The sequence below is a fragment of the Sorex fumeus genome, unplaced genomic scaffold, assembly GCF_029834395.1.
Source record: "Sorex fumeus unplaced genomic scaffold, SorFum_2.1 ptg000177l, whole genome shotgun sequence".
NCBI lineage: Eukaryota > Metazoa > Chordata > Mammalia > Eulipotyphla > Soricidae > Sorex > Sorex fumeus.
The window spans coordinates 1,698,939-1,722,607 of NW_026606234.1; the positions used below are offsets into that span (position 1 = coordinate 1,698,939).

The following is a 23,669-nucleotide window of genomic DNA, read 5'->3' on the forward strand; positions in this document are numbered from 1 at the left end:
TGAGGTCTGCGCGTCTCCCCTGCTCCTATGGCTCCCGTCCTGCCCACAGTGAAGGTCAGGCTCTGTGACCTTCACAGGGGACACCAATGATGAATGTGTCGGGTCAGCGGTCTGGGAGCGGGTTCAGACCAGAGTCACTGCTGACCTGCACCTCCAAGACCGGAATTCAGGGGTCTCCCTGTGTGGACCCCGCCTCCCTGGCAGACCCTGAGGGCCCCACGGCCACATGCCCTTTGCCCCACCTCCACCCCCGCCCCCCACCAGGCTCATCTCGTCACGCCCACCGTCCCCCTACTCTGCACCCAGCCAACCCCCCCCCCCAAGACACCTCCTGGTGTGCAGCCCATCAGTCTCCACTCCGCCCCCCACACCTCGTTTCTAGGGAGGATGTCTGTGTGCTCCGGACACACGCCCGACTGGGCAGCTGTGTCCTGGCGCCTGCTCCTCCGGGCCCCCAGCAGGGCACAGGACCCAGCGCAGACGGACAGAGAGAGAGGCAGGAGCCAGCCGGCGGCACAGACAAACCCAGGTGCCACAATGCCGGGGCAGGCTAAGGCCGTGACTCAGCCCATCGCGAGCAAACAGGATCCCCGCAGCTCTGCCACGCCAGGGTCCAAGGCGCCCGCCAAGGGTGTGCTACTCGAATGCCAACAACCCAGGGAAGAGACGGGGATCCGGAAACTGGGGCTCTCATAGAGCAGCTGCTGCCAGTCAGCCCGGAAGGACTGAGTTCCAGGACAGAACAATCTTGTATGTGCTTGGAAGTGTGAGCAACAGATAGAGAAGGGAGCACCAAATAAAGGGTGTTGGGAGGATCCTCCCAGGATGGGAGATGCATGCTGCGAGTAGACTATAGGATGCTGGGTCCCGTGGTGGTGGAAAATGGGCACTGGTGGAGGGATGGGTGTTTGATCATTGTATAATTGAAACCCAAGCACAAAAATTTGTAAGTCTACAACTGTACCTCATGGTGTTTCACTAATAAAATTTTTTTTAAAAAGCAACAATCAAAAGTCAAAAAAAAAAGTGTGAGCAAGTGTGTAAACTCACACAAGATGGGGGGCACTGCACCCACACGGCGGTGGCTCTATCTCTCCCGCCGCCTGCGTTCGGTAGTCTCACCCTTCTCCCACCCCGGAGAGGTCGATGGCGATGGTCAGGCAGAGGAAGGAACAAGGGCCAGGCTGGTAGGTATTAGTCGTAGTTTATTCTGATTCTCTCCTCATCTCTCCTTCTGTCTCTGCCCCCATTCTTCCTCCCCCAGCTACTTCATTCTCCTTCTCCATTCCCCTTCATCCTCCTTCTCTGGAGTCTGGGTTCTGATCCTCTCTGAACTCTCTTCTTCCTTCTGCCCCCTGCCCCACTCCTACAGTACAGTTAAATCCTCTCTCCATGAGGAATTGGGGGAACAAATACACATAGGTGTGGTCACAATCAATAGGGGTGGAGATCAACAGGGGTAGAAATCTTAGCCTCAGGGAAGACCGCTCCTAGGACGATCCTTCCTCAGCAGGAGGACCCACCCTAGAGCAGAATCCCATGGGCGTGCCTCTCCTCTCCTTGTCTGACAAGCATACAAGAATATAATATAAATCATTTTGTATGGATACAGTAAGAAATATCTTAAACTTATAGAATTGCTCTCCTAGGGCCATCTCGATCTCAGACTACGGTGCTCAGGCCAGATAGTCTTTCCCACCCCTAGCAGGATCCTAGTCTTGTCGTTACCTTGGATCATGACAGCATTTGTCCATGATCAAACTCTTAACTTATAGTTAAGAATGTGGCACTTTGGCCTGGCCCATTTCGCTGCCAGGGTAGCTCACTGCTTGCCCTGGGTCCATTCAGTCCCTCGTCGGGACCCTGCTTTTGGGGTGTTAGGAACTAAGGGCAACTGAGGCTTAAGTCGAGAAAGATGCCCGGGAGTGAATAATATTCAAGGCCAATCAAATCCTAAGTTACAAAGCATAATGTTAACGGTCTTCCTGTATCTATACAAAAAGGATATTACTTTAAGGTAAACTGTTCATAAGGCATATGGAGAGGAGAAAGGCAATATTTCACTCATACATATAAAATCATAGATTTCTGGGAAACTGATCTTACAAATTAACAAAGTCTGATTAAGGGGAAAGCTGATTAACTGGGTGGGAAGAAGAGCATAGGGAAGACTGTTTACATGTAAACACAATGGAAGTGGAAGTGCCTCTGGAGCACTGTGATGGGTGTAACCAGATTGATGGGTGTAACCAGATAAACCTAAGCTTCTTGAAGGACAAAGCAATGTTACCCAACAAGCAAGTGTGCATGCTTGTTGCATGACTGCATATGAGTGTGAACATACACATAGGTGTGTACATGTATGCATGTGTGCAGGTATGCACTGGTGTGCACACATGTGCGTGCAGCTGTGCACTCATGTACACATGTATGGGCATGTGCGTAGAGGTGCCTATGTGTACATGTGTGTGCATATGTGTAAAGGTGCGTGTGCATGTGTGTTCATGTGTGCACAGGTACATGTAGGATAACACTGGTTGTCTTTTCTCCCTTGCTACAGAGAGCTTAGTTTTTTTGGGTGATACCCATCACAGTGCTCCTGAAAGCACTCCATTCCTCTGTGTTTATTGGAATGTAGCTCTGAACATTTTAGCATGACATTGGTATGTCCTGTTTCCTGTGACACAAGGAGTTCAGGCTTATCACAGTGCTCCTGGGCACTTCCATTCCACTGTGTTTATCTGTAAACTCTTCTCTATGCTCTCCTCCCCAACCAGTTGAACAGTTTTTCCCCCTAATCAGACTCTATTAACTTGTAAGGTCAGATTCCTCAGAAATTTATGATTTTATTTGTATGAGTGAAATATTACCTTTCTCCTCTCCTTATGTCTTTTGAACAGTTTACTTTAAAGCGATGTTCTTTGTGTATAGACACAGGAAGACAGTTATTATTATGCTTTTGTGACTTTGGAATTAATTGGCTCCGAATATTATTCACTCCCGGGCATCTGCTTTCTCGACTTAAGCCTCAGTTGCCCTTAGTCCCTAGCACCCCAAAAGCAGGGTCCCGACGAGGGACTGAATGGACCCAGGGCAACAGTGAGCTACCCTGGCAGCGAAATGGGCCAGGCCAAGGTGCCACGATTCTTAACCATAAGTTGAGAGCTTGATCATGGACAAATGCTGTCATGATCCAAAAAGTGAAAACAAAACTAGGACCTTGCTAGGGATAGGAAAGACTAATCTGGCCTGAGCACAGTCGTCTGAGATGGAGATGACCCCCGGAGAGCGATTCTATAAGCTTAATGTATCTCTTGCTGTGTCCATACAAAGTGATTACTAGTATGAATGTTTATATGTTTGTTGGACAAGGAGAGGAGAAACACACCCACGGTTGCCTTTAGGCCACGTCTTGCTGGATAAGAATCTGTCCTGGAAGTAGCTTCCCCTGAGGGAAGGACCTGACACCCCCTGATACCTACGAGTCATTGTTACCCCAACCCCTCATGCCAGGGGATTCAACGAGGCTGTAAAGAGGAGAAAGGGATTCCAGAGCCAGGAGGAGGATGAAGAGGGATCGAGGAGGAGGAGGATGAAGTAGCATGGGGGAGGAGGAAGCAGGAGGAGAATCAGAGGAGAATGGAGAGGAAAGTGGAATAAACTACAACTGACACCAACCAGCCCGGCCCTCGTTTCCTTCCTTCCTTCACCTGCCCATCGCCATCCACCTCCCCGAGGTGCGGGAAGCAGCCCAAGACTATCTATCGAACACGGGCGGCAGGAAAGATAGAGCACCGCTGCCCCCTTTTTGTGTTTACACAGGTGCATGTGTACATGTGTGTGCATGTGTGTAGAGGTGCATGTGTGTACATGTGTGTGCATGTGTGTACAGGTGCATGTGTGTACGTGTGTATGTGTGCAGAGGTGCGTGTATACGTGTGTGTGTGTGCAGAGGGGTATGTGTGCTTGTGTGCAGAGATGCATGTGTGTACATGTGTGTGCATGTATGCAGATATGCATTCATGTGTGTGCATGTGTGTGCAGAGGTGCGTGTGTGTAAATGTGTGTGCAGACGTGCATGTGTGTACATTTCTAGGTGTGCATGAATGTGCAGGCATGCATGTGAGTGTGAGTACAGAGTGCATGCGTGAGAATGTGTGTGTGTACACACCGGTCTGAAAGCTGAAGACATTCCTCCAAGCACCCATAAAGCTCAAAATGCATCAAATTTATCTCTAACTTCTTAAAACTGAAAGACAAAGTTATCTGAAATTATTTGTAACGTATCGGTGTTCTTCTGACCATCAAGAAAAACATGAATCAAAATTAACAGAAAGCTTTGTGACATTTTAAGGACATTCCAAACGCTTGACACGGACACTGTGAAATGCTGCCATGGAAACAGAAGTGACCCCTGCTGGAAACACTGACCTGGGCAGAGGTGGAAACGTGACCCTAAACGAGGCCCCGGGAGACGGGACCCTTGGAGATCACTCGACAAGAACCTCTTCCTGGTGGAGCCTCAGAAGGGTGGTGGGCCGGCCCTCTCTCGGTGACGGGAGCTGACCGGACAGACAGCTCTGTTCATTCCTTACCTGGACCCAGAATCTGGCGCCCGGGACCCTGGGCCTTGCCCACTCTCTAAAGCCAAGTCCACGCCTGAGAGACAGAGTTCTCCGCTACCCCTTGGCGGGCCGCGGGCTGGGCAGGGAGCATGTTTACCTGGCAGCCACGAGTGTTCAACGTACAATTATGAGGGCCAAGACCAGGCTAAATCAGCGGATGTCTGGCCAGAGCCAGTAGCCTGAGTGGACACAGATAAAAATAAGACCCCCGGGTGCACTTCCCTGAAGGTGAGTGGAATTATCACAGTTAAGCAAGAGTGTGCTCGCGAAGGCTAGAGAAGGATCTAGAAGTCAGGGCAGGAGCTGAGCGCGACTAAGGTGACAACGTCGAGGACTGACCCCGTCCCCTCTGACTGACGCCACGACACCCCAGGGTCTCAGATTCCGTCACAGGGCAGCCCTGACCAGCGGGACCACCCGGGCTTCCCCCAACACCCAGGGCAGGACCCGGACAGGTGCCCACAAAGTTGTCCATCCTCCCTCAGCATGACACAGACCTGTGTGTGTGCGTGTGCAGCCGATGTCCCCTGCACCCTGCCCTGTCCCTGAGCCTCCCCACCACACCCACCCCCGGCGCCCATCACAAGAGACGCGTGCACTGAGAGACGCATGGGGGGGCCTCAGGCAGAGAAACACGGGGTGCGCCCCACTCCGTAAAGTAGAATGACATGGACTCCATGCCCAGAAAGGGTTAAAGCAAGTGAAAGAAACCCCTGACCAGGGCTGCACCACGGTACAGCGGGGAGGGTATTGGCCTTGCACACAGCTGACCTGGGTTCCAGTCCCCTGAGCACCGCCAGGAGTAATTCCTGGGTGCAAAGCCAGGAGGAACCCCTGAGCATCGCCAGGTGTGACCCAAAAGGTAAGGTAAAGGTAAAGGCCCTCCCGTTGATCGTCAATTTGCTCGAGCGGGCCCAGTAACGTCTCCATTGGAGACTTTGTTGTTACTGTGTCTGGCATATCGAATACTCTCGGTAGCTTGCCGGGCTCTCCGAGAGGGGCGGAGGAATCGAACTCGGGTCGGCCATGTTGGCCGCTTGTAAGGCGAACGCCCTACCCGCTGTGCTATTGCTCCAGGCTTTTTTATTTGCTTTTTTATTTGCCCAAAAAGCAAATAAATAAATAAATAAACAAACCCGTGGCCAATGCAGGCGAGCGGGACGGGGCACAGGGACGGTTCCCCTCAGCCCCGAGCTGATGCTGCCCTGCCAAGGACGGCCCAGTCACGGCCACACGGAGGCTTCTCTGGCCGCCCTCAGGGGGGATGGACGTGTGGGCACTTGCTGGTGCTGGAGCGAGGGGCCACCAGGAGTCAGGCCTGGCTGCGGAGATGCCCAGTCACCTCAGACACTGACCTGTGGTCTCACCACTCACTCACGCCTCCCGCATAGACGGCCCGGCCCAGAGCCCTCCTGAACACGGGCACCAGCCTGAGCCCCCTGAGGACCAGCATCCACCCTCACCCTGGGGCTCCCCTGCTGGTCTCGACCAGCCTCACGGCCCCTGAAGAGCTGGGCAGAGACCCCCTGCCCCCTCCGCTCCTTCACAGACCCGGCAGTCTGTGGACAGTGGGGGGCTTGGCCCAGGGGCAAAGCTCTTGGCAGGGGGCTCTGCCTAGCCCTGTGCCCCCACCTGAGAGCAGAGGGGCCTGCCTACCTGGTCCACACTCTCCCTCTCTGAACGCCCCACGCAATGGAGATCCAGACAGGTCAGAAGAAGGCAGACACATGGGGCACCCGAGTCCAGGTTGAGGGGCCTGCACTCCCTCCCTCCCTCCCGGCCACCCTTGGCACCTCAGCAGCCCGGTGACCACCTCATCCAAATCAGGATGCGATGCCCATAAGTACACACGTTTCAGCGGACGTGCATGGGCACAGACCCACCAAGAATCACACACTACCCACTTGGCGGCCAGGGCTGGAGTTTGCTTACTCGTACCGCCGAGGCCAACGGGGGCTATGCTTGCTGGGGGGACGCTGCCCGTGAATCGTGCACAGGAGGACATGCGGGGCCGGGGGGAGCAGGGCAGGGCACTGGCTTCACCAGCCGATCAGACGGGTTCAATCTTTGGCACCACATTCACACTCCTGCACGGGGCTGGGGTGAGCCCCGAGCGTCGAGTGATGAGGCTTTGAGTTCAGATCTTCCAGCTACTCCCACAGGAAGCGCAAGAATTCCTCCTTCGATAACAAAGGGAAGCACTCAGGGAAGCAAACGGGAATAAGCGCTCGGGCTCATTCCAGACTGCAAAGGTGGCCGGGAGGGCCACGGGGGCTTTGCACGCAGGAGGCCTGAGCTCACCCCCGAGGTCGGTTCCCTGACAAGCCGGACCTGGCAGGAGCCCCCAGAAGCAGCCTTCCTCGAGGCTGGAGCACTCACCCCGCAGGGACAGGGCCTGAGGTGGACGCCTGCACGCCAGGAGCGGCCCTGGGAGCCCGCAAGCATGGCCCAGCCACCAGCGCTGCCGGAACTGGACCCTGCTCAGTACGTGGCCTCTGTTTATCCGTCGGTCAGAGGAGCCTGCCTCCCCGGCCACTTCCTGAGCCACAGCGAGAGTGCACAGAAGGAAATCCTGAGGAAGTCCTGATCTGCCCCTGGGAACTGTCCCCAGGACAGAGAAGTGCTCGGGATGCTTTGATGACAGGCCCGGCGGCAGGCGGCACCGTTTCCTGGAGGAAGGGCAGCTCTGTCTACACAGCGGGGTCTGCACAGCGGGGTCACAGCCAGAGAAGAAGCCAACAGTCTCGACACAGGAGCTTCTGGAACCAAACTGGGAACCTCCCTGGAGGTGCCCCCAGGAGCGTCTCCTGAAGGCTCGGGGGTGCTGAGTCACTGCTTCTCCTGCTCTGGGCATCGGCCGTCCCTGGGCCGAGGAGGAAGCCAGGCCGCTGGCCAGAGGAGACCTTCCGGCTTATTCTGGTTTCTCCTCTCTCCTCTATTTCCGTTCTTTCTTGATTTTGGGGTCACGCCCAGCAGTGCCTGGGAGGGTCCCGGCTCTGCACTCGGAGCTCAGGCATCAAGTCCTGGGCTCCAGCGTGCAAAGTGCCTTGCAAGTCTTTTGAGCCGTCCCTCTAGCCCGGCATAAAGAGGGAATTTTTTTTTAATTCAAAAATTTTACTACTAAGTTTAAAAATATGTGTGGAAGCCAGGGCATGAGCTCAGCGGGGAGGGCGCTGGCCTTGCACACGGCCGACCCGGTTCCATCCCCGGCATCCCATAAGCACCTGAGCACCGCCAGGAGTAATTCCTGAGTGCGGAGTCAAGAGCAACCCCTGAGCATCGCCGGGTGTGACCAAAAGACACATACACAGACACAGACAGACAGACAGACAGACAGACAGACACACACACACACACACACTTTACTAAGTTTTGAATGTCAAAAGTGTTTTTTAAAGTTTAAAAAAATGAACCCCCTTAAAGTTCTGGGGTATTCTTCTGTGTGTGTGTTTAGTTTTCTAAGTTTTTCAGGACAGCCAGTCATTCCTGTTGAGCGAGGGGGTCCCGGTCCCCCTGTGTGCTCAGTGACAGGCGCACATTGCAGGGGACGTGTGGCCGCGAGCAGCCATGGGGGACAGCAGGGTCCGAGCCCCTGTCCTGAGCCAGCGCAGGCACAGCCAGTCCAAACAGAAAATAACACTGGCCGTGACCAGTTCATTTGCTTAAAGGGTGAAAACGGCAGGTGCTGGGGCCGGGAGGAAGCTGGGAAGATGGGCAGATGCCTCCGGAACCCCTGACTTGGTCCCGAGCACTGTGCTGGGGGCAAACCCAGAGAGGCACTAGACCCGGTCCGGAAAATAAAAATAAAATGACAGCACCCGTCTACTGTTTACCAAACATCAGACAACCTCACCATCAAATAACCCAACACGACTACACCATGATGCTGAAACACACATTTATGCAATTGGACAAGCTGATAGGAACCTAAAATTGAATTACTTATTTGCTAAACTCAAAATACACACGTGAGCATGGCATCCGTCAAGAAGCAGTCCGATAACGTTTTTATTGGCCTCCTACGCCAGATAACAGGCTTCAAAATTTACAGAGAAAGGAAAAAGAAGGGAAAGCCACAACCACCCGGAGGGCGTCATTCCGAGGAAAGCGCCTGCCCTGCCAGCCGGGACCCGGCTCCCGGTCCCAGCGCCCCGACTCTCTCTCGGCCACTCACCGATTGTGTTTGTTTGTTTCGTGTGTTTGGGGTCACACCCAGCGGGGACTAGGAGTTACTCCTGGCTCTGTGCTCGGGAGCACCCTTGAGGGTGCTCAGGAGACCAGAGAGAGTGCCAGGGATGGGCAGTCGCCCCTCCCTGCTGTGCTATGCTCTGGCCCCCGCCGCGAAACAAGTGTAACCTAAGGACAAGGGTATCTCCCTCCAGAGAACGTTCTCCTTCACGGAACGCCCACCGCGGGCTCGGGAGAGGCCCAGCCAGACTCCGGGCAGAGGAATCCACGCGCCCACGTCTGGGAGGGCGGCAGGCAGCCGCCACAGCCCAGCAGGCTCCTCCCGGGCTGAGCGACCGACCCCTTGCCCTGGCCTGGTGCCCGGCGCTGCCCGCGCGACCCCTTGCCCTGCCGCCGCGCCCTGGCCAGGGAGGACAGGCGATGAAAACACCGGGAGAGGCTCATCCCGGCCCCCCTCCTGACCTCCCAAGGTTGAAGCCCCCCCCCCACCCCCCCGGGCCCGCTGGACCCCCAGGGAGAACCACACAAGCCCCTCCGGGTGTGGGCAGCGTGCTCAGAGGGTGCTCAGGAGACCAGAGGCGCAACTGGGCAGCGGGAGAGGCGCAGGGAGGCAGGATGAAAACAAGAGGCGAGTGGCCGCCGGGGAGCGGGGGGCTGTCACCAGGGGCTCCGGAGGGGGGTGACCGTCACCAGGGGCTCTGACCCCGGCCCGCGGCTCTCAGGAGCGGCGCCGGCTGCTGCTGCAGACCCCGTTAGGGGGGACCCGCGGCCGGGCCTGGAATAAAGGCTCCGCGGGAGGCGGAGGGAGGTCTGGCGCGGGTCCGGGGCCCCCGGGAGGGCCGGGAGGCGGGAGCGAGGGGCTGCGCGGGGGGCCGGCGCGGAGGGAGGGAGGGCGCGCGGCGCGGGGCGCGGGGGGCGCGGGGGCGCGGGGGGCGCGGGGGGCCTCACCTCCCGCAGCTGGGCCAGCTCGCTCCGGAGCGCGTCGCAGTCGGCCTCCAGCTCGTCGTAGCGCTGCTTGAGCGCCAGCTTCTCCTCCAGCACCACCAGCCCGTACTCGGCCGCCTGGATCTTCTCGTGCGTCGTCTCGCTCAGCTCCCGGCTCAGCCGCGCGATCTCCGCCTGGTACTGCTCGGCCGACGGCAGCGCCTCGTCCGCGGCCATGGCCGGGCAGCGCGGGACGGGACCCGGCCCAGGCCCGGCCCGGCGCGGCCGCTGCGGCGGCGCCTGCACCTGCCCGGCCGCGCCCGCCCAGTGCTGCAGTCGGGAGGGGCGCGGGCGGCGCGGGCGGCGCGGGGCGGCGCGGGGCGGGGCCCGGACGGGATGCGGCGGCGCGGGGTCGGATGACGCGGGGTCGCGAGGCGCGAGGATGCGGGGGCGCGGGGTCGGGGAGACGCGGGGCGCGCGGGGAGTCGCGGGGTCGGGATGCAGCGGCGATGCGGGGGGCGCGGGGTCGGGGAGACGCGGGGCGCGCGGGGAGTCGCGGGGTCGGGATGCAGCGGCGATGCGGGGGGCGCGGGGTCGGGGAGACGCGGGGCGCGCTGGGAGTCGCGGGGTCGCGAGGCGGCGAGGATGCGGGGGGCGCGGGGTCGGGGAGACGCGGGGCGCGCGGGGTGTCGCGGGGTCGGGATGCTGCGGCGATGCGGGGGCCGCGGGGTCGGGATGACGCGGGGGTCGCGTGGGGCCGCGCGGTCGGGATGCGGGGGGCGCGCGGGGGCGCGGGGCGCAAGGTCGAGGTGACGCGGGGCGCGCGGGGAGTCGCGGGGTCGGGATGCAGCGGCGATGCGGGGGGCGCGGGGTCGGGGAGACGCGGGGCGCGCGGGGTGTCGCGGGGTCGGGATGCAGCGGCGATGCGGGGGGCGCGGGGTCGGGGTGACGCGGGGCGCGCGGGGTGTCGCGGGGTCGGGATGCAGCGGCGATGCGGGGGGCGCGGGGTCGGGGAGACGCGGGGCGCGCGGGGGTGTCGCGGGGTCGGGATGCAGCGGCGATGCGGGGGGGCGCGGGGTCGGGATGACGCGGGGTCGCGTGGGGCCGCGCGGTCGGGATGCGGGGGGCGCGCAGGGGCGCGGGGCGCAAGGTCGGGGTGACGCGGGGCGCGCGGGGAGCCGCGGGGGCGCGCGGGGTGGTGCGGCCCGTGGGGGCGCGCACGTGTCCCCTGGGACCGGGAGGTCTCCACCCCCGAGGTCAGTGGGCAGCTGGGGCCGACCCGGCGCGGAAACAGCCCCCTGGGCACCCGGCAAAGGCCTGGTCTGCCGGCCCCAGCTAGACCCTCCGAAAGCTGGACGGGTCGGAGGGACAGTGCGAGGGGGGAGGGGGGTCTCTTGCCTGGCACGTGATGGACCTCCGGGAGTGACCCCTGAGCATCGCTGAATGAGGCTTCTAACCCCCTCCCCAAACGAGGGCCACCAGACCCCCAGCCACGCGCCCAAGGAGCCTGCCACCCAGTAGGGGCTTCACATCCCCAACCCCTCGCTCATGGGGCTGGTCCTGAAGACCAGGTGAGGGTCAGCACGGCCCCATGTGTAGACCGCCGGGCCCTCTGCTGCCCAAGGGATCCGCTCCCCAGTGCCAAGGGGACCCACCCCAGACCATGGCCAGGGAGGACCCAGCGACACACCACGGAAGAACATGGCTACCACTGAACCTTCCCAGGCCGAAGGGTCTGGGCTGAGAACGCTGGGGCCTTCGGGCCTTCTCGGAGTGGGGGTGGGCTGAGTCACCCCCCACCTGAAGGCACAGCACCTCCCAGCCACAGCCCACCCCCTCCTCACAGATTCGCTGGGCTCCACAACTGAACCTCATCAAACTGGGAAACACCAAACCAAACTGTTTGGGATCTACAGCTCCTGGGACTCCCTTGCCTGGTGACAATCAGTACCAAGTAAACTCATCTGTGCCTTCAAGGGGGCAGCCTGGGGAGTGTCTGGGAACCCGGACATTGGTGGAGGGAGGGGCACACTGGCGGTGGGACTGGTCTTCGAACAGGTAATGCCTGAAACAACTGTATTATGAATGACTTGGTAAATCACAGTTTTGTAGCACTGTGCTCCCGTTGTTCATTGATTTGCTCGAGCAGGCACCAGTAACGTCTCCATTGTGAGACTTGTTGTTACTGTGTTTGGCATATCGAATACGCCATGGGGACCTTGCCAGGCTCTGCCATGTGGGCCAGATACTCTCGGTAGCTTGCCGGGCTCTCCGAGAGGGGCAGAAGAATCGAACCCAGGTCGGCCGCATGCAGGGCAAACACTCTACCTGTTGTGCTATCGCTCCAGCCCTATAATGTTTTAAATTATACTGTTTTAAATTATAAAAATAAAATATGGCAAAGTGGAAAAAAGGGGAATTCACTGCATACGTAGGTGATCTGATCCCCGTGTGCCAAAGGAATCCAGCCCCTATGTGTGAAGGCGATCCCGTCTCCCAAAGATGCCAAAGATTTCCACCTTCCTGTGCCAAAGGGATCCACTCCCTCCAAGATGCCAAAAGGGATCCAATTCCATGTGTCAAAGGGACCTGCTCACCAGGCGCCCGAGGGGTCTGTTCCTACATGCCAAAGGGGTCTGCCTCCCACTCCCAATAAAATCTACCCCCAAAGCCAAAGGGGCCCATCCCCACGTGCCAAACAGGACTGTTCCCGACATTACAAGAAATCCACCCCCGCATGCCAAAGAGATCTCCACCCCAGTTGCAAAAGGGATCTATTCCCAGGACTCTGCTCCCCGCATGCCAAAGTATCTACCCCTAGTGCCAAAGGATCCACCCATACATGACAAAGGGATCATCTTCACACATTGAAGGGGCTCAGGGCCCAGGAGTGTCGGCACGAGCCCAGGACCCCCGCTCTTGTCACTCCCAGCCCCACAGCCCCATCCCTGACTCATGTCCAGGGTTGGTCTGAGCAGGCGGTGACCGAGAGGCTGCAGCCCACGGCCCAGGCCTGGGGCATAACAGGGGGACACACATGTGACAAACACAAGGACCTAGGGGGGCCACGGCAGCTGGGGTGGCCCCATGCCTCTGAGCACTGAGCCTGAACGTTGGCGCCCGGGAGTGGTCCCCACAGGAGTGGGCTCTCGAGGGCCTCAGTGGCCTTCAGGACCTGCCCTGGATACCTGCTCCTCTGCCGCACCACCTGACCCCAGACCCACAACAAGGCCCAGCCCCAAGGTGCGGTCCAGGGCCAGCAACGGCCTTCCAGGAGAGGTCAGTGACTCTCCCTGGGATGCAGGAGAGGTCAGAGAGTCTGGCGTGGGACACACAGGACCAGAGATATGGGGACATAGTCACAGACAGCAGGACACTGAGTCCCAGACACAGGACAGAGTCACGGATGCTGGAAACACCAGATCCCAGACATGGTGGGGGGATACTGGATCCCAGGTTCTAGGAAATACCAGATCCCAGGCACTGAGGGACATCAGATCCCGGGCCCTGGGCACGTGGACTTGGGAAGGATCCTCAGGAGGAGGAAGTACGGTGCACCTTTGTGGCTGACCAGAACCATCCGCGGCCCCGTCCCAGCAGGCAGCATAACTGAGGCAGTAATAACCAGAGAGATGGACTGTCCCTGAGTGTCTTGACCGGGCCTGGCTCCGCGCTCAGCCCCTCTCGGAGGGCAGGAGCCCCCCTGCCCCCAGGCTGAGCACTGGTGCAGGAGAGCATCCCAGGCAGATCGGCCCATTCTTCATATCTGCACGGAGCTCATGGAGAGTGCGCACGGGCCAGGCCTGGCTCAGGAGGGGGCACAGCCTGGCAGTGGGGCCCCGGCTTCAATCCCGTGTCCAGAAGGGCCAGTGTCAGCCTGACTCAGAGGCAGGAAGAAAGCAGGTGACCTGGGGGCCGGGCCTGTGACCCCGCAGGGAGGGGACAGGACGGAAGTAGGGAAGGGAGTGACCGTCTGGCCAGGAGAGGGGGCGGGAGGCCAAGGCGGTGGGGGGTGGGGTGGGGGTGGGCACACATCTAGACCCTCTGTGGAGCCCTGACTGCCCTCCGCCCCTGGGGGGCACTCCCTCAGGCGGGCAGTGAGTCCAGAGGAGGCCACACCCTGCACTGGGTCTCTCTAGGTGCCCCCTGGCCCCAGGGCCCATCCTGGAGGGGGACAGTGAAGAGGCAGTCGTGACAGACACAGGCATCGCGTCCCGTGACGAGAACGGGGCTCCCTCCAGATGGGCACGGTCCTGTGGTGATGGTAGGGACAGGGAGAGGGGGCGCTGGCCACACTGACCACGGGCCCCTTCCACCCCCACCACCGCAGGTCCCCAGCACAGTGAGGCCCTCCCCAGAGCCTAAGGCCCGGGAGACCAGAGCCAGGAACAGGGGTCCTCAGAACGGGGGCTGTGTCGAGGGGTGGCCAGCAGGGGGCAGCCACGTGCAGAGGTCAGTGCCAGGGTGGGCATGGGTGCGTGGGAGCCGTAGCAGGCCCCTGGCAGACAGGGAGCCCTCGCGCCTGAGGCCGGGGCCTCTGGGCACCTCTCTGCATGCCGCATGGCCTGGAGCATGAGTCCGAGGGGCCAAGACCCCAGGCCCAGACCTGGCACAGGCCCTCTCCCCGGGGGACACATGCAACTGGGCACAGCTTCGGCCTGAGTGAGGCGGCCCTTGGGGAAGCGGTGGCACAGCTGGAGACACGGTCCAGGCGCTTGACGGGTGGCGTCGGGGGCGGGGCCGGGAAGGAGGAGGCAGAGGCCGGGCACAGCCAAAAACACAAGAGCCGCGAACTCAAGTCGGGGTTCAGGCCACCCCAGCACTCTGTCCCCAGAGAGTCTCTGGCCCTACCCTTCTGTCCCTCCTTCGCTCACAGACCCCAGGGCTAGCACGAGCAGTTCAGGGCTCCCCACGTCCACCTGACGGACAGAGAAGCGCCCCCATCACAGCCCAGCCTGAAGTCACAGGAGGGACGGCATTCCACAAAATCTCTGGCCTTTCCCCAAACTTCACTATTGCGTCTACAGAGCAAGCACCGAAAAACATAAAAATCACACAGTTGTGCTCTCAACAACGGGACAGGAAATTGCATTTTAAGTGAATTTCCTTCCCAGAGAGGGAACCAGATTTATAATGTAATTTTACCCACTATTTGATCATTAGATTAGATGTGAACATGGCTCAGCTGTTGTCTGTTCCCACAAAATAGATGCAGGGAATGGACTGCGTAATCAGCTGTGGCTTCTGTCCACACCCGAAGCAAGGGGGAGATGCCAGAGGGTGACCTCAGGGGCAGGGTGAAGTCTGAAGGAGTTCCAGAGACCAGCACGAAGGAGCAACAGAGGGATCAGCCCGAACGAGTAATAGACCAGCAGGGAAGGAGTAACAGAGACCCTTCAGAGGGAGTAACAGAGACCAGCATGGAAGCAGTACTAGCGAGCCCCGCCAAGGGTAGTGCCCTCAAGTCTTGGCCTGGTGGTGCGGGTCTGAGGTCCTGGGTCCCCTCCGCGGCATGAGGGTCCAGCGCATGCCATCGTTTGCGCCAGCCCTGCAGTTCCTGTGACCTCCTTCTGTTCCGGGCATCCCCCGGTCCTGTCGCCAGGGGGTGTGGTGCTGCCAGCGCCAGGCCCCAGCAGAGAGGACGGGCGCGGAGAGGGTCCCCCCGCACCCCCGGCCAGGCAGACCAGGGGGACTGTTGGTCTGGAGGGGACAGTCGGGGTCAGAATAAGCTGAGCCTGGAGCCAGGTGGCAGCCCAGCTCGAAGCAGCACACCTGGAGCTGCAGCTGAGACCCAGAGCAGACGCCCATCGGGCTGAGGCTGGGGGTCCGCCGTGGTGGCCCGGTGGGGGGACGGTCCCCACCTGGCCAGCTCAGGCTCGGTGAGCGATGATTCCTGTCATGCAGCCCCACTGCTTTTCTCGTCCGCCTCAGGACCCTGCAGCACCCCCAGGGCGGGGGAGGCCACGGGCCTTGCACACAGCCAGCCCGGCCCCTGCCACCATGTACGGCCCCCTGAGCACCCGGGAGTGACCCCTGAGTGCAGAGCCAGGCATCAGCCCCGAGGACTGTTGGGCGCGCTGGTGAGACCGTGATGCAAACCAGGTCCTGAGAGGGCGCGGGGGTGCTTCCAGCTCCTGCGGGTGTCCCCAAGGCCCCGGCAGCGAGGGCAGAGAGTGGCCACTAAACCTGAGAATGAGGAACGGTCAGCCGAGAGCCGAGGATGGGCGCAACGCAAGAGGCAGAAGGCACAAGCCCCAGTGGCGGGCGGCGGGCCGGAGCATGCCAAGGGCTCGGCGAGGGCCGCCGCGCCCTCCTTGCCCTTGCGAGGGTCCACAGCTGACAGGTGGAGCGCAAGGCTGCCGGCACACAGCCACACACAGACACACAAAGTCACACACGTGTGTGCACAGTAACACGGATCCACACACACGCGTGGTTTCTTTGTGCCTTAGACTGTCGGGGCGAAGCAGAAATCGGAGTATCAAAGCGAGCCGCGCAGGTCTAAAACGAATCTAGTGTCGGGAGGATTTTCAAATTTCGGTTTTAGGGCCACACCCGGCAGTGCTCAGGGCCTGCTCCTGGCTCTGTGCTCAGGGATCACTCCTGGCAGAACTCAGGGACCCTATGTGGTGCCAGGGGTCAAAGCTGAGCCAGCTGCCTGCGGGGCAAGTGCCCTCCAGGATGTCCTGTTTCTCCTGCCCCGCAGGTCCTCTGCAACTTCACCCCTGCAGCGGTCCAGAGGCCAAAGGCAGGAGCAGCAGGGCAGGGGCTGAGCCAGTTTGCTGGGAACAAAGAGGCTGGTTCTTCCCACTGCCGCCAGTTCCCTTTTTGTGTGTGAGCATGCTTGTGTGTGTGTGTGTGTGTGTGTGTGTGTGCGCGCGTGTGTGCACGCATGTGTGTATGTGTGTGCGTGTGCACTTTCTATTCTGGAGCGGCTACCTTCTATGTTTTATTCACTTTGTCTCACCAACGTTTCTTAGATTTTTAATGCCAGAGGAGCGATTGTTCACCCAGTTTCTCCCCCCAAACAGCTCAATCACACGTTTTCTTTCCATAACATCCAATGTTCCGGCCCCTCCCGCGGGCACTGGAGTTCACGTTCTCCCATTCCCTCAGCAAGAATGCGCGAGTGGGCTGTGGCCCCACGCACATCGCATTTCGAATTCCTTCCTCTTCTCCCTCGCTGCCCTCACCAGTCCGGCCTTTGCGGCTGCCGCTGGACCACGGGGAGCAGACCCCCAGGGAGCCTCCCGCAGTCTCTGCAGAACCAGAGTGGCCCTGAGGGCACCTGAAAGAGAAGACTCTCTTTTTTTTTTTTAAGCCCTCCAGACTTAATTTTTTTTCTTTTTCTTTTTTTAAGCCCTCCAGACTTAATTAGTAAAATATCAGAAATCCAAAATTGCACGGCCGCGATAAAAAAAATAATATACCTTTCATAACCAACAACAGAAAACAAATTATTTCACAATGCCTTTTCAGCAGTTCTGATTGTTGGGGGGGGGGGGGAAATTCCAAACAATAATGGTGCATCTTTTGTCGAAATAATGAATGCAATCAAAGTAGAGAGAGAGTTAAGTAGAAATCGTCTGCCTCGCAGGCATCGGGAGGGGTGGGAGGGGGTTTATATTGGGGTTCTTGGTGATGAAAAATGATTACGGTGTTTGATCATTGTATGACCGAGACTTAAACCCGAAAGCTTTGTAACTTTTCTCACGGTGATTCAATAAATAAATTTAACAAAAATAAAAAGAATCACTTAATCACTTAATCACTTAACTTCCCGTTAGTCATCGATTTGCTCGAGCGGGCGCCAGTAACGTCTCCATTTGTCCCTGTCGCGTGCTAGTGTAGCCCAATGGCATCTCTTCGCTCCGGGAACATGGAGGGCCTCAAACCGATCGTTCATGATCTTGACAAAGAAGTCTGACCATCTGGTAGGTGGGCGGCCACGCGGTCTTTTGACATCCCGTGGAATCCAATCAGTAACAGCTCTAGTCCAACGGTCGTCTTTAAATCTCATTACGTGACCAGCCCATCTGATTTTCGACACCTTGGCAAATAAGACAGCGTCCCTGATCCTTGATCGTCGACGGATGTCAGAACTCCGGATTCGTTCTCTCATTTGAGTGAAACGTGATATTCCAAGCATAGCTCTTTCTATTCTTCTTTGGGAGACCTGAATAGTGTTCTCATCTTGTTTGCGTAGGGCCCAGGTCTCTGAGGCATATGTTAATGCAGGAAGAACAGTGGAATCAAAGAGATGTGCCCGGAGCCGGAGGTTCTTCGTCCTCTTAGCTATTTCTTCCACGTTCTTGAAGGCGTTCCAAGCCGCTCTCTTCCTCCTGCGCAGCTCGGGTGCCAGGTCATTTGTCATGTTGACCTCTCGACCTAGGTACACATAGCTGTTGCATTCGGAGATGATCGTTCTATTGAGAGCGAATGGGGCAACAGGAACAAGGCTGTTTCTCATAAACATTGTCTTCGTGAGATTCAGCTGTAGTCCTACCTTTCCACACTCACGGTCAAAGTCGGCCAGCATTTGTGCCGCTTGGCTGATGTTTGGTGTTATTAAAACAATGTCATCAGCAAAGCGGAGGTGGTGTAGTTGCCGACCATCTATCTTCACTCCCATTCCTTCCCATTCCAGTCGTCGCATGATGTTCTCGAGGGTGGCACTGAAGAGTTTCGGTGAAATGGTATCACCCTGCCGCACCCCTCTCTTGACATCAACGATCACTTCTTTGTAGAATGGTGAGATCCTGGTAGTGAATCCGCAATACAGCTCATGGAGGATCTTGATGTATTGGGCTTGAATGCCCTGATTGGCTAGGGCTTCAGTGACCGCTTCCATCTCAACAGAATCAAAGGCCTTCTTTAAATCAATGAACGTTAAGCAGAGCGGCATCTTGAACTCCCGAGAAACCTCAATGAGCTTGGTTACCGTGTGGATATGGTCGATGGTGCTGAATCCTTTGCGGAACCCGGCTTGCTCGCATGGTTGTCCTTCATCTAGTGTTCTGCCAATCCTATTCAGGATGACTCGAGTGAACAGCTTGTAGATGACAGACAATAGGCAGATCGGGCGATAGTTGCCAATGTCATGGATGTCTCCCTTCTTGAACAGTAGTACGGTCCTGCTGGTTTTCCATTGGGACGGAACCTTGCATTCAGACAGGTAGCGAGTGAAGAGCCGAGCCAGTGTATTGATGAGTACTGACGGCAGGTTCTTCAGGTGTTCAGGTCTGACCTTGTCTGGGCCGGGTGCTGTTTGCTTCTTTACCAACGAAATGGCATGTCGGATTTCGGAAGGGAGAACGTTAGGAATGACATACCCATCCTGTGGAATTTGGTATGTTGGCAAGTGGACATGGCTATCGAAGAGATTTGAGTAGAAGTCATGGATAATCTTCTCCATTGCCGTTTCAATAAATAAATTTAACAAAAATAAAAAGAAAGAAAGAAAGAAAGAAAGAAAGAAAGAGAAGACGCTCTGGGAAAACGGGTTCTCCTCACGAGGGGAAAGTGTGACTGGAGATGGGCTTTTCTTTGCTCTTGGGGGTACACCCGGCAGGGCTGGGGGCTACTCCTGCAGTGCAGCCACGTGGGGAATTGAGCCTGGAGCCACACACGAAGCATGTGCTCAGGTGAGCTCGACGGACACGGACCCTCCTGGCCCAGGCTGAAGCGAATGTACGGCTCTCGGCTAACGAGTGAGGGAGGGTGGAGCCAGTGGGACCCAGCGAGCTGAACACGGAACCCGGGTTCGCAGGACCTCCGCAGTGCAATGCATTCCAAGGATAAAGAGACGGGGAAAGCTGGAACTGTAGCATTTAATGTTGTCGCCAATGATACTGACATTAGTATTTTGAGCCCAAATAGATGTGTCCTACTGGCTAAAACGGGGCACTGTTCTAATGCCTCCAGCAACCAGGGCCTCAGCTTGAACAAAGGGCCAGTGGCCAGAACGCGAACAGACCCTCAGGCCAGAGGAACAGAGTTGAATATCCCGAGGTAGAACCCTCAGGGATGATCAGTTAATTTTTGATAAGGAAGCAAAAAATATGAGGCAGAGCAAGGAAAGCCTCTTCTAGAAGTGGTGATGGGAGCACTGGGCTGCCACGTTAAAAAACAAAACAAAACAAAAAAACACCTCAGATGAAGAAAGAAAAAAAAAAGAACTCAGACCTCTTTCTAATGCCATGCACAAAAGCCAAATTAAAACCAATTAAGCAGGGCTGGAGCGATAGCACAGTGGGTAGGGCATTTGCCTTGCATGCGGCCGACCTGGGTTTGATACCTGGCATCCCATATAGACCCCCAAGCACCTCTGGGAGTAATTTCTGAGAGCAGAGCCAAGAGTAACCTCTGAGCATCGCCGGGTGTGACCCAACACAGCAAAAAAAAAGATTAAGCAAAAAGAATAATAATAATAATAAAATAGATTAAGGACCTTGATACCAGACCTGAATTCATAAGGTACATAGAGGAAAATGTGGGCAGAAGAGATGGAAGCTAAAGGTATTTTTGAGGATGAAACTCCACTGACCAAGGAAGTAGAAGCAAAGATTTTTTTAAAAAAAGGGACTGCATTACACTAAGAAGCTTCTGCACCTCAAAGGAAATGATCACCAGGGCAGAAAGACAGCCCACAGAATGGGAGAAATTATTTATCCAATACTCATCTAATAAGAGGCTGATATCAAAGAAATATATGACACTGGTAGAACTTTACAAGAAAAAAATCCAATCTCATTAAAAATGGGGAGAAGAATGGGCACCGGTGAAGGGACGGGTGTTTCATTGTATGACCCAGACTTAAACCCAAAAGCTTTGTTACGGCTCTCACAGTGATTCAATAAATAAAATTATAAAAAAGGAAAAAAAAAGGTAAGGTGGAGTTTATGCCCAATTCAATCAGCCTAATCAATGGCTGAATAAATAGCAGTACTCCTACATAAAAAATAAATAAAAAACAAACAAATAAATAAATAAAGGCCCAGCGGTCTCCAGCGGCCTGCGTCTGCCTGGGGGAGGCAGCAGGGGCTCAGGGACCCCTGACCACACCGCCCTGGCAGGGCTGCCCGGTCACTGCCCTGCAGGACCAGCAGCCCCAGTCTGGGGCTCCCCCAGCTACAAACGGTGACTTTAGCTGACATGCGGCAGTGGGCGGGTCCAGCAGGTCTATGGCCAGGGTGAGGCAGGCAGGGCCTGTGGGGCGAAAAGCAATCTCTGTTAGCAACACGTGAGGTGGAGGCTGTGTGTGTGTGTGTGTGTGTGAGGGTGCGCGTGTGACTGTGTATGTGTGTGTCCGTGAGTGTATGTGTGTGATTATAAGTGTGTATGAGTGTGTTAGTGTGTGTGCGCGACTGTGAGTGTGTATGTATGTGTGAGTGTACATGACTATGAGTGTGTATGAATGTTTCTTTGAGTATGTGACTGAGTGTGTGTGTATGTGTGTGTGGCTGTGCGTGTGACTAAGTGTGTATGTGTGAGTGTATGTGTGTGACTATGAGTGTGTGCGTGTATGAGTGAGTGTGTGACTATGAGTGTGTGTTAGTGTGTGTGTGACTGAGTGTGTGTATGTATGTGAGTGAGTGTATGTGTGAGTGTGTGTGTTGGAGGGTGCCCAAAGGCCTGGGGCTCAGGCCGTGCCTGCTGGGTCCCCAGTCTCCATCCCTGGCATCAGTGTCCTGAGCACCACTGACAGTGACTCCCCCAAGCACCACCATGCGTGTCCCCAAAACAAAGAAAAAAATGGAATAGATTGAATATTATTCAAAGAATTTATTCAAGATTGAATAAGGGGAATTAAAAGTTGGATAAAATTAAAAATTGAATTGAATAAAAATTAAATTTATTCAAAAGATTGAGGGGGCTGGAGCGGTAGCACAGTGGGTAGGGCATTTGCCTTGCACACGGCCGACCCGGGTTCGATTCCCAGCATCCCACATGGTCCCCTGAGCACCGCCAGGAGTAATTCCTATGTGCATGAGCCAGGAATAACCCCTGTGCATTGCTGAGTGTGATCCAGAAAGCAAAAAAAACTGAATCAAGAGCAGCCCAATGTGCTCTCGGGGACCCGAGGGCCGGGGTGCAAGGGCTGAGGGGAGCCCCAGGCTCGCAGGGCACGCCAGGCCTCTGCTGCCACCTGCTGGCCAGACAGCAGCACGACGCCCAGGGAGGCTCGGGGCGCGTCTCCCGCAGCCCGAGCGCCAGGGAGGGGTGGGGGTCCCACGGTGAGACCCCTTCACCGGCAGACAAGCTGCAGGAGTCTGAGACCCCAGACCCAGGTGACGCCCGAGAGCAGCCTTGCTTGCCTGGAGGTCGAAATCCAGGGCAATGAAGTCAGCGGGGGGCATTTCAGAAAAGCGGAAGCACTGCCACTCCACTCACAGCCGCGCAGCTCACTCTTACACACACGCACAGCCCACTCTTACACACATGCACACACGCACAGCCCACTCTTACACACATGCACACACAGTAGCACTCTTACACACACAGCAGTACTCTTACACACATGCACTCACACACAGCCACACTCTTACACATGCACTCAGCACTCTTACACACTCACATGCAGTCACTCTTGCACACATGCACACACCCACTCTTACACAACATGCACATCCGCATGTTTGCACATGTGCACACAGCCTTACTCTTCCACACATGCACACATGTACACAGCCACTTTTAATTTTTAAACTTCATTTTCATAAGGTTGTTCAGATTGATCACATTCCGTATTCCAACACCAATCCCACCACTATTACACCTTCTCACCCCCATTATTTCTGATTTTCCCACTTCACGCTTGCCTGCCACAGGCAGATGCTAGATGATTTATTTTCTGTTGCTTATCATGAATATCATGAGGTCACGTGGCTCTACACATGCACACACGTGCACAGCCACTCTTACATACGCGCACACCCACAGTCACATGCATACATACAGCCACACTCTTGCACACATGCATACTCCGTCACACTCACACACAGTCACAATGTTACACAAATGCACATATACCTGGGCACAGCCACTCTTACACGCATGGACACACGTGCACAGCCACATTCCTACACACATGCACAGCCACACTCTTATACACATGCATGCTCAGTCACACCTGCAATAACACACACATACCACAAACACGTGCTCATATACGCAAGACTTTAACACAGAGCAAATTTCTGTGTTAACTGATCTTACTAACAGACATCTGATCAATGGCAAGCACCACATTTCCATACAAAATGTTTAGAAAATTTTGTTTATTTTGCAATTCTGTGTTAATATATTTTGGAGTTTACATGAATAGGCAAGACCTACATATGTAAGTTTTCCCCTTACACTTTATATAAACACTGTGGTTTAGAGTTGTTCATGATGCTTTGTTACAGGCATTCAATATTCCAACACCAACCCCACCACCATTATACCTTCCCTCCACCCTTGTCCCCAATTTTCCTAACCACCCCTTTAGCCTGCCCCCATAGAAGACCCTCAATAATTTATTTGATACTACCTGTTATCAATAATTTGCTAACAGAACAATAAAATTTTTTTCCTTAGAAGAAAGTTGGTGAAAATTGTTTCATGGAACCATTAAGTCCCTGTCTAAGAGGTCACTAAAATGTTGCTACAGATTGAGCCTTCTGTGTTTCTGTTTTATTCATCGAGCTTGGTTGCCTTCTACATTACGTCCCATCCAATCTGGTGTGCTACTGCTGGTTTATCAGTGTTGCAGAGATTGAGATGCCGCTCCAGGAAGTCCAGAAATTTTAACAGGGTGGTAGAGCTGGTGTTAATTTTTTTTTCTTTTTATTAGTGAGACGTCAAGGGGAGCTTGCCAGGCTCTGCCCTGCGGGCGAGATACTCACTCCAGCCAGACCTGATAGCCCAGCGGTAGGGCGTTTGCCTTGC

At 56.3% G+C, this 23,669-nt stretch overlaps 2 protein-coding genes across 5 annotated transcripts in view; one reads left to right on the top strand and one right to left on the bottom strand.

Annotated features, from left to right (window-relative positions):
* The window catches only part of BICD1 (BICD cargo adaptor 1), a 55,805-nt gene extending 45,821 nt beyond the window's left edge, over nucleotides 1–9,984 (bottom strand). For all 4 annotated transcript variants that reach the window (XM_056107779.1, XM_056107778.1, XM_056107781.1 and 1 more), the window contains exon 1: nucleotides 9,762–9,984. In XM_056107779.1, coding sequence (XP_055963754.1) covers nucleotides 9,762–9,974 — 213 coding nt within the window. In that variant the 5' untranslated portion in view covers nucleotides 9,975–9,984. The remainder of the gene's footprint in view (nucleotides 1–9,761) is intronic.
* PKP2 (plakophilin 2) overlaps nucleotides 1–23,669 on the top strand; it is a 219,915-nt gene that overhangs the window by 194,069 nt on the left and 2,177 nt on the right. The window lies entirely within an intron of this gene.